Source organism: Amphibalanus amphitrite, unplaced genomic scaffold (genome assembly GCF_019059575.1).
Source record: "Amphibalanus amphitrite isolate SeventyFive unplaced genomic scaffold, NRLGWU_Aamphi_draft 000371F_arrow, whole genome shotgun sequence".
Lineage (NCBI taxonomy): Eukaryota > Metazoa > Arthropoda > Thecostraca > Balanomorpha > Balanidae > Amphibalanus > Amphibalanus amphitrite.
The window spans coordinates 121282-132314 of NW_024881865.1; the positions used below are offsets into that span (position 1 = coordinate 121282).

Below are 11033 nucleotides of genomic sequence, written 5' to 3' on the forward strand. Positions count from 1 at the left end.
CCAATGATGTGCATATTGCCGGGGTTGGTCGCGATATTAGGGGCAATACTTAGAAAGGGCCTCTTTGGGGCCCTCTTTGGGCCCCTTCCTTTGGATTCCCCGGTAGGTTTCTTCAGCCAGATTGAAGAGGGGGCCTAGGAGAGTGTCTGTGCAAATTTTGAAGAAAATCGTAGGGGCCGCCCCATTGGGCCCCAAATTTCAATTGGGTCCCGTGGGCCCCAGGTGGGCCCCATCGAAAAATGTTACTTGGGTTTTTTGTTTGGGAAATTACGCTCTTTCTAATGATGTGCATATTGCCGGGGTTGGTCGCAAAATTAGGGGCAATACTTAGAAAGGGCCTCTTTGGGGCCCTCTTTGGGCCCCTTCCTTTGGATTCCCCGGTAGGTTTCTTCAGCCAGATTGAAGAGGGGGCCCAGGAGAGTGTCTGTGCAAATTTTGAAGAAAATCGTAGGGGCCGCCCCATTGGGCCCCAAATTTCAATTGGGTCCCGTGGGCCCCAGGTGGGCCCCATCGAAAAATGTTACTTGGGTTTTTTGTTTGGGAAATTACGCTCTTTCTAATGTTGTGCATATTGCCGGGGTTGGTCGCAAAATTAGGGGCAATACTTAGAAAGGGCCTCTTTGGGGCCCTCTTTGGGCCCCTTCCTTTGGATTCCCCGGTAGGTTTCTTCAGCCAGATTGAAGAGGGGGCCCAGGAGAGTGTCTGTGCAAATTTTGAAGAAAATCGTAGGGGCCGCCCCATTGGGCCCCAAATTTCAATTGGGTCCCGTGGGCCCCAGGTGGGCCCCATCGAAAAATGTTACTTGGGTTTTTTGTTTGGGAAATTACGCTCTTTCCAATGATGTGCATATTGCTGGATTTTGTCGATGTTATAGGCCTGAAATTGTTGAAAACGTTTATTTATGCCCCGAAGGCATACTCCCGGGCCCATATATTTGAAGCTGTTTTGTTCGGTTCAGGGGGGCGCTAGCCCCCTAAATTTGGTACCGTTGTACGTAAAATTTTGTCCTCTTTCGAATGACGTGCATTTTTAGCTGTTTTGACGGCTAGAAGTAGGGTTTTCAAAGTTCGTCGATTGTGCCCTGAGGGCATACTGTTTTTTGGGATTTGTGGCCCCCCTGATGGATTCCCCGCATTTTGGCACTAGGATTTTCGATAGAGGACACCATTCTGCACCTCTCCACCAAAATTCAGCGAAATCGTAGGGGCCGTCGATCCCTGCTGAATCCCTGCTGAACCCCTGCTGAATCCCTGCTAACTTCCGTTACATGAAAATTCCGTACGCTGAAGCTTACTCTTTTTGTTCCTTTGTTTTTCTTTCGTCTATGTCCCTCTGATGATATAAAACCTTCTTCACTTATAATTGGCCTTGGTGCCTGGTTAGTTGTCATCTGCCATGAGATTTGAGAAAGTGAGTTTTGGCTAGGTATCTACACATAAAATCAGGCAAGCAAAACAAATACCTTTTTGTTGATTCTTCAACAAATACAAATCAATTCACGTTTATTGTTTAACAGACAAAGGTACAGAGCCATGGCAGCATTTCGACGCTTTAGGCTTATATGTATTTCAAAATACAGACTGCATTACCTAGAATTACTAGAATTATGTAGCAGCCGTGCCATAGAGCGTACGGTCTGTTGATGACCTAATAGTTTACCTCAGATCGTCTCATGATGTGATGAGAGCTTGGATACTTTTCACACCCGACTGGTAGAACATTCAAACACAGGTCGAAGCTTTATCGGATGTGCCTAATTGGACTGAAATCACATCACCGCTGTCCGTTTCTAGTTCCTACGCAGCGCCGGTCGGCCGGTTGCTGGTCCTCTGTGACCTTCCGGGCTGCAGCCAGCGCTCAGCTAATGTGGACCTGAAGCTCCTCTGCCAGGTCGAAGTGGGACTCCTGCGGCCGATCTGCGCCGAATCACACCAGAGGGGACCGGAGAGGCGGCCGGTGTCGGTCTCCGTCCACCCGTTCCGACCGCTGACACTGCCGGACGGGGCCCGGCGCGGGTCCGACAGGGACCGGAGAGACGGTGCGCCGACTGGTGGGGCCGTGCTGGGAGGGCCGGACGCCGACCGGGGCCGCTCGCTGGACGGACGGCAGGCTCCGAGTCCGATGTGCTGACCTGACGTGCTCTCGGGCCTCCGGCACTGCCTCCAGCGCGGCTGTTCAGAGCTTTGCCACCAGATATGCTCTGTCCGCCTCCACCACTTCCACTATGTCCACCTCCGCTGCTCCCACTCTGTCCACCTCGACTGCTACCACTTCGTCCGCAACCACTGTTGTTCTGTTCACCTGTCCCGCTGCTGCCGGTCCTCACACCGTCCTTGCCAGACACTTTATGTGCGTCGGTTTGCTTTTCCAAATCGGCCTGTGGAAATACCAAATAACAATGTTTCTACGTGCATTTGGAACTCGCCAGACGCCAGCACATACAATTCTTTTGAAAATTGAAAGGCATATGCTTATGACCAGTCCACTTGCTATGACCTACCACGTAGACGTCATGGCTATGTTCAGTTACGTTGATAAAACATTTATTGGACGCTAACGGTGCATGGTCCGTCATTAAATAATGTTTGGATTAATTAGTTCAGCGTCTGGCGTCTGCCGTGTGCTCTATAGGGCATCTCTCTCGTTCTTGTTTACCAAGCACAGAGATAAGTGTAGACGTTACATGTTGTAACACGCACGTCCTGCTCAAAGTCATGTCATGGGCAATGACTTCATTAATTTTATTTATTCCATTAGAGGAACCATTACTTTTCTCCATAACTAAAGCATGAAGGGTTTAATGTAAATTTTAAGTAAACATGAATCAAACGTTAAATGGATGATCTACGTCGCGTGCTCGGAAACCGACTTTACTATTGCTAACAATAAACGTTTTCTACGTTTTTCTCACAAATATCAATCGCTTTCCCCGACGAACACGTCTGTGGGACGCAATTACCGTCTGTCGTTGGCTGTCGGGCTGTGTTTGTTCGGACGGCGGTACTTCACAGGTCGGGGTGTCAGGGTCGGTCGCCTCGATCCGCCACTCCTTCATCAGAGTAAGGATGTCCTGAGACGCACTGGCCTGCATACATTTATCCTGCAAAATGTACGTCAATGCGTAAACTAATGCGCTACATCAAAAGTATACAACTAAACAATAGTAAAGACAAGATTATGCGTTTGCTAAAACAATTCACAATTCACAGAAAAAAATAAAATCGTACAGCGTCTACTAAACGGCGACATTTAAAAGGCACCTCAGAGTGCTCATCCCAGAGGTGCGCCAAAAAAGGCCGCGAGCCGGGATGTAGCCTAGGGTATGTGATACAAACTGACCGTGACCCAGGGGTGCGCCACCACCTCTGCGGCCGTGATGCGGTAGGCCGGGTCGAGGTGCAGCATCCTGGAGAGCAGGTCCCTGGCACCATCCGTCACCGTGGCCAGAGCCGGGTCATCCTGTAGAAAACAGCGAGAGAACAGGCGTTCACTAAATATACAACGAGCACATAAAACGCCCACAGATAAGGCGAACAGAACCCACATACAGCCAGGACTCGTTAGTCGCACAGACCTGCGACAGATGATAAAGGTCACATACACGACTACCCAGCACCCATTATCTTGATACGGCATTGGATGCACCGAGACAGAGCCACTGCCTGCATGATACGTACAAGCACCCCTTACCTGTGCGGTGCAGGTGCCCTTTAGGGTCAAGGTCTTTACCTTCAGGCTCCAGCACAATAAACCTGCAGTCCCGACTCCGAGCACCCCTCACCTGCAGGTGCGGGTGCCGGTGGATGCTGTAGAGCACGTCCCTCTCGCTGCCGCCCATGTAGGGGCTGCTGCCGGCGATCAGGGTGTAGAGGATGACGCCCATCGACCACACGTCGCACTGCTGGCTGTAGGCGCGCTCACTGAGAATCTCAGGAGCTGCAGAAGGCGGAGGTCGGGGAAAACGTCAATTAATTCAGAGCCAGCAGTGGCCGAACTGCGGACCGATGGGGATCTCCGGAGCTGTGGACGGCGGAGGTCGGGGAAAAGTCGGGATGGCGGCATTCTGGGAGCGAGATCAATGACAATTCAGGCCGTAAATATAAAGATGAATAAGGCATGAATATCAATTTGAAAACACAGAGGCGGATCCAGCTCAGAGTTTTTTCTTTGGGGGGGGGGGGGGCAAACCATAACAATTTGTCGATTCTTTCCATGCCTCGTCCATAGGCGTAATGTTAAAATTACGCCGTTTGGGGGGGGGGGCAAATGCCCATTTTGCCCCCCCCCCTGGATCCGCCACTGTGAAAACATTTGCAAACCCATTTGCAATATAACTGCTTCCGACTACTAAGATTTTAACTATACCTACGTTAAACGTATATGCTTATATAGCAGCGTTGCATTTATTTTCATCGACCTTTTTCTTACTTTAATGCAAGCACTTTAAAAACCGTTTTGGTAAATAGAATTTAGACGTTTTATGACGTTACCCATGCAGTAGGGGGTGCCGCAGAAGAGCTCCATCATGTGGTCGTGGTCCCGTTTGTCCTTAACCTCTGCCAGACCAAAGTCGGAGAGTTTGGCACACGGCTGGCTCGGAGAGGAACTGGGGTGGGTAGAGTCGGGCCCCGGAGACGCCAGAAGCACGTTCTCCAACTTCAGATCCCGATGAACGATTCCTGAAGACAGGAAGTGGTATTGATCAGACCGCAAAGCTGCTGTAGGTAGCTATAATACACGATTTCCTTTATATGTAACAAGATGTTGCATATTATACCTCTTCTGTCGTAGGTATTTGTTTAATCATCATATATCATCCTATCGTCTGAGTTCTGACCGTGTTTGTGAAGATACTGAATGGCACTGGTGATTCCCGTGATGATGGTTCGGGCATCCGTCTCGCTGATTTTTCCTTTATGTCGGCAGAAAGTGGCCAGCTCTCCGTGTTCACACAGCTCCAGAATCAGGTATACGTTCTGAGGGCGGATATATGAAAAAAGCACGGTAATTGTGACTTGCCTGTCCCTTCAACCGTATGATAGATCAATGAGGCATGCGAACGACAAGACAATCAGCGTTTAAAGGTAGTGTGCCACCTTTGAAAGATTTCCCATTTTATTTTTCCTAGGATAAGAAGCTTCTGTTTTTACCTAATATCGCAAAAAAAATCAAAAATGGGCCTGGAATAGTGCCTTTTTCGCCTAAAAGTTTATCGGTTTTTAGATATGTATAACAACTGTAGTGGGCTCACCTGCAAACAGGCGTCGGGCAACAATCGCGAATGCGGCGCACTTGTGACAATAAGCAAAGGTCATTTTAGTGTTACGACCATACGACGTACAGGGTGGGGCAGCATAATCGGGAATAAATATCAAACGGGATTATTTGGTCATGAATTTAAAAATATAGCTCCAAGCACTATTTTAACAACATCCCATCAATCGGTCACCTTTTACCTATCCCTCATCCTATTTGACCGCCCTTCGCGTCGATGACCTTCTCAAGGCGGGTCCAAAAGCACGCGCATGCACGTGCAGCCTCCTGCTTGTCCATGATCGCCCATCAGCTTCGTACCTTGCACTGAAGACCGTTTTTACTGATGATAAGTTGTTCATTAAACTTCTACCAAAAAACGCTCCATATAAAGAATTTGGTCGGATTTAAATCGGCGGAGTTGAAGGACCAGAAGTTTTTGGTTCATCTCAGGTGGAGGTGCCCTACACAATAACATGTCGTCCTCACTGCAGTACCAGCACGGACAGAGTCCTCGTAAGACGTGATCTGGACCGTCAGTGATCCTCTCTTCCGACGACTCCACGTGAGTCTGCCAGAGTGTGGATGTATTTACCAGAGGTGCTCGTTTTATCCGGGCTCGATGAAGTAGGGTGCACCACGTGCACCTCCCTTGAAGACCACCCATAGGTCCATCACCTCAACAGGATGTTTACTTTGCATGACCGCTGCAATATTCTCGATACAATCCCCTATATGGCATGCCATTCTTTTTTATCGTATTCCAGTCGGTGATAAGATTTTTGGTCGCTGAAGTTTTGAACATTGTTTCTTTTTAATATGCTCAAGAGCTTCTTCCTTATATTCAAGTGAGTCATCTTGTATGTCCTCTGCTAAGAGTTATTTTACGACGATTACGTTAACTTTTTGTCCTAAGTATCCCCACACAATCCTTATCGTCCGTGATAACACGTTGACCTGTCCAGCAACCTTTACGTGGAATGGCATTGTTTTAAACAAAATGTTCTTGTTTTACTCGTTTAACATTAGTGTCTATGGGCGCGCGCAAAGCACTTGGAGCACCGTCGAACTATTTTGCTGCTCTTTTCCAGGAAGTTGCATGCTCATGGATGTAGTCATGTCAGATGATGCACAACTTTTGGGCGTTTCATTGCCATGATATAATTTATCAAAATAATGCCATGCCTACTCATGACCAGAGCCCAAAAAGCATTCCCGATTATGCTGCCCCACCCTGTACGGGAATGAGTTATCAGCTGTCTAATCGTAGACAACACAATGTCGAGCCTTAAACTGTAAGCCCGTATTGGTATTGTTTCTTTTATTTGGCTGTCGCACATTATTTATGGTTTGAAATATGATTTTATGTAAAATAATTGATATGAAAAAGCCGTCTTATAAGTTATGACCCCATTTCACCACACGCAAGTGGCAGAAATGACAATGATCAGCTGACGCATTTTTCTTGGCCGAAGTCAGAGCGCGCAGCCTAACGCACCACCACCGCACCACAAAGTATGAGCAGAAGCCGCGCCCAAAGCCAGGGCCCCGGTAACGTGAGGTAGCCGAGTCGGGGCAGCGTGCGCTGACCCAAGCCGGGGCCGCAGCTTTGGGCGCGGTCTACCGCATCCCCGCGGGCAGCCCCGGGCTATCACATGACACCGGGAGGACGCGCGGCTCCGGCTTGGGTCAGTACACGCTGCCCTGACTCGGCTACCTCACGTTACCGGGGCCCTGGCTTTGGGCGTGGTCTACCGCACCACCTAACAGGCGTGTTCGAAACCGCAGGAGCTGATGATGAACGGGTTTATCGAAACTTGATTGGATGAGCATATCGGTAATAGCGATTTCAGTGTGTGCATTTATTGTTCATAGTGGTGTGAAATGTGGTTGGGGTACGACCGACAACCCGTCGGGGCGAATTTCGCACTGGGGTACTCAAAATTTGAAGAATTTAAGACGTTTCCATGAGTTTTGAAGGTATGGATAAGTTCTAAAAATCCGGTTCTCCTTATCTGGGCCATTAACTCCATACGGTCCAAGAAAGCTGGCACACTACCTTTAACCAAATATCTAAAACGCATTATTACCTCTGGAGTCTCGAATATTTCCCTGAGGTAAACAATGTTTGGATGCTCGACCATTTTCAACACTTGAATCTCTCGAGAAAGCAGGAGCATCTTCAGCTTGTTCTGGAAAGAAAATATTGATTCAGTGGAGCACAAAAAAAGAAACCTACTTATCTCCGGTCGTCTTAGTGCAGCTGCAAACAAGATCTACGGAGCCAAGCTATTTAACAAATAGGTATTAAACAAATAGTATAGTAGATTATCGTAATGGATTGTGATAGTCTGAAGTCTGAACAAGATCGGTAACTCGATATAGATAGACAAATTGAATTATAAGTGGAAAACAATGGGAACGTTTTTGGTTATATTACTTTAAGTTGGCTACACATGTGTTTCGATATAAATCTTTTTCAAGCCATAAAGACAAAATAAAATGTAAATAATTCGCCTAAACATCAACTTTGATGTTTAGGCGAATTATTTACATTTTATTTTGTCTTTATGGCTTGAAAAAGATTTATATCGAAACACATGTGTAGCCAACTTAAAGTAATATAACCAAAAACGTTCCCATTGTTTTCCACTTATAATTCAATCGGTAACTCGGTTTCGGCTGCATTGAGCGAATAATGTGTATTGTGTAGGTGAGGCAGCTGTAACGCATTACATCCGTGAATTGCGGAACAGCATCAAGCTACTGTGCCGCATTACAGCCGTGCATTGCGGCACAGCATCTGCTCTTTGCCCGTTACGAGCAGAATTAGCGAATCTGCGAGCCATGACGATTAGAACGGCCTAACTGATAACAATAAACATTTTAGATGTGCTCTAATCCAAGCATAGATTCCAAGCTTTAACCCTCGCCGGCCGAGGGGGGGGGCGGGTGCCGCCCCCCCATATGGTTTTTTCGCGATAGCTCCGAACACGCTGGCGATAGAGAGCTGAAACTTGGCATACCTGACCTTTGATCCAAGCCGCATCTTTTGACACCAACCGCATTTTTGGGTCAGGTCAGGTCACTGACCTATGGCGTCATAAGTGAACCTCTGCACGGTCTTCAGATGTCGCAACTTCGCAACGCCCTCACTGCCAGAGGAGATGTCACAGGGAAATGAAACTTGCAGGATCTAGTATCCATTATGAGTCTCACAACTTGTATATCTCGGATTTTTCCTAAAGGTCATATGAGGTCAGGTCATTTTCGTGACCTCACCATTATAAGTCAATGGGGAAAAATGAAAACTGCTATTCTGGCGCCGGGAACGATCTCCAACTATCTCAAGCGCACAGAATCGTGATTTGATGCACTCCTTGCAAGGTTAGATGCGTCACTTTTGCAATGTTGACCTTCCGTGACGTCATTTATGACGTCATCAAGGTCATATTAGTTTTTCGTCAATAACTCCCGACCAAATTGAGCTAGCGAGTCGAGAAAGCCACCAATGGACTCAGGAAGACCTGCCGAATCGAATGATATGCGACATGACCTCTTTCGACCAACTTCGTGAACTGGGGGTGCTGACCTGACCTTGACCTGAGGTCAACATCCTAAGTTGACCTGACCCGAACAAAAAGTATATCATTCGACGCGCCTGAGCGAGGCGAACACGATGCTGCCAAAATCGCGGCTCTGCGGCCGTTTTTTGCGAAGTTATTCACCAAAAACTGAACCGTACCCTGGGGCACTTGACCTGACCTCAGAGGTCACCGGTTGACCTAGGACCTTAAAATCGGGTACCAATCTCTGCGTCTCGTAACGGCGCACACGCTCGTTTTTTCCGCGACGCGCTAGCTCCACCAGGGGCGAAACGGCGAGGGGGGTCGTACCCGCCCCCCCCCCCCTCGGCCGGCGCGTATGTAGAAAACCAATAGGTCCGGCGAGGGTTAACAATACATTTGCTGAGCTGCCGATACCTACTCTGCTTTATTGAAAGTAGCCTGGGGCTGTTTTTATAGGTATTGTTTTCTTTAAAAGGTAAATTTAGGACCGACGCAGATAACCGATCCCAGGCTCTGTCCCGTCACAGGCAACGCCCCGTCCAGGCAATCCGCATCAACGAGGGTCAATAAGGGCCTGGCACGGTACTCACGCTGCTTTTGGCCACCACCTTAGCCGCCCAGGTGCGGCCGGTGGCTCGCTCCCGCGCCTCCCACACGGTGCCGAAGTTGCCGCGGCCCAGCTGCGTACCGAGCTCGTACTTGTGCAGGAAGGCGGCAGCCGTCGGCAGGCGACAGTGCGGCGCCGCCTGCAGCCGTAGGCCGCGCCTCCGCCACGGTGCCGGCGAGCCCCGACCCTCCGAGCAGCGGGGCGAGACGGCGCCGGAGGTCCTCCACATTGGCGGAGTGGCAGGCGACGGGGACCAGCGAGACACGGAGCTGGCTCACCGACACTCGTCACTGGGAGTGGATAACTAGAAACGACCGTTTCGGAAAGATATACTGGAGTACCTACTTTTGGACATACGATCGGTGGTAAACATAAAATGACCGTTTAAATTGCACAATGCACAGCCGTGTGAAGAGAGATGAGTTTACGTTACCTGATTCCTGTGTCTAGCCCTTGGTCTAGCCTTTGACAGCAAATGCCTGGCGCATGGTGAGTTTTGAAAGCATTGCAAAATGCAAAAGACATTTACGTTTGCGATGCTTGCGTTGCGCCGATAATGAAAATGGTGACTTTGAAAAATGTGAAAATGCAGGTAAATAAGGATAGGAGAGGCTTGATAACCAAACGAGTTAAACGTTCTAAAGCAGCCGAGACGCGAATAACATTAGACTACAAGATAAATGATGTTTGATACGGCCTCAGTATGAAAATACTTGTTGCAATATACCTATCGTTGTAAGCAATCGCAGTTATCTTGAGTTCTCCAAAACGATGCGAACGCGACGAGCTGACAAGATCCTCAAATCTCTTGTTGGTTCGTGACATTATTATGATTCAAACTTCCACGAAGAAACGTCTACATACGCTCGGAAATTGATAACAACACAGCTCACATTTTAAATTGGACCAATCGAGTCTAATGCCGGTGAGAATCGTGACTACTGTGGGAGCCTGGAGGGAGCCCAACCGACTATACCCGCGCTCCCACACAGCCATGACCCTAACTGGTTCATTACGGTGAGTGCGTCCGTTGGCGCCCCCTTTCCCAGCCGCTCGCGCCGCCGGCTCTGGATGGGAGGGACGCCCTCCAGGACAGACAGACAGACAGACAGTTAAGTGCAGAGTCTGCACGATAGGCTCGGAGAGGGGCAGCGTCTGCCACCCCGGCGGTCTGGTCGGACAGACGGCGCCGCGGGGTCGGACGGTGGAGGGTGCCGTCTCCGGGTCGGTGCAGGCCGGGGAACAAAGGGGTTGTGTGAAGAGCATTAACGGGCTGATGGAATGAGGTGTGCATACTAAATGCGCGGCTATTTTAAGAAACGCTAAATGTTGGCAATCCTTTAGATGCCTACACTAATGTGTATTTAGACGGTTGTTGCGACGGTATTTAGACGGTTGACGATAATGACAGAAGATCAATAAAACGCTCAAAATAACACTGAAAAATTAAATGCTCGAATGGTAGTGCATAAGACCAGAGTTTTACGATTATGTTAAGAGATGACTTCCCTTCACATAACTAGTAGAGATTAGCAGATTCAATGCCGCCAAAACGTATCGCAGCGTAAAGCTGGACAAACAACAAAGCCGCGTTACAGTTAGTT

At 48.7% G+C, this 11033-nt stretch overlaps 1 protein-coding gene across 3 annotated transcripts; it reads right to left on the minus strand.

The window, feature by feature from the left end:
• Positions 1-1463: 1463 nt before the first annotated feature.
• LOC122389783 (serine/threonine-protein kinase 33-like) lies at positions 1464-10213 on the minus strand. Of its 3 annotated transcripts, none has more exons than XM_043382176.1 (9): positions 10157-10206; positions 9413-9733; positions 7344-7445; positions 4838-4976; positions 4491-4679; positions 3782-3936; positions 3340-3459; positions 2960-3100; positions 1464-2377 (listed from the first exon to the last, which is right to left on the minus strand). In XM_043382176.1, the coding sequence occupies exons 2-9, from the start codon at positions 9656-9658 to the stop codon at positions 1862-1864; spliced, it is 1608 nt and encodes a 535-aa protein (XP_043238111.1). In that variant the 5' UTR covers positions 9659-9733; positions 10157-10206; the 3' UTR covers positions 1464-1861. The 3 variants fall into 3 exon arrangements, with proteins under 3 accessions (XP_043238111.1, XP_043238113.1, XP_043238110.1); XM_043382178.1 differs by having other exon boundaries at positions 9863-10206; XM_043382175.1 differs by having other exon boundaries at positions 9413-10213.
• Between the last annotated feature and the right edge of the window lie 820 nt (positions 10214-11033).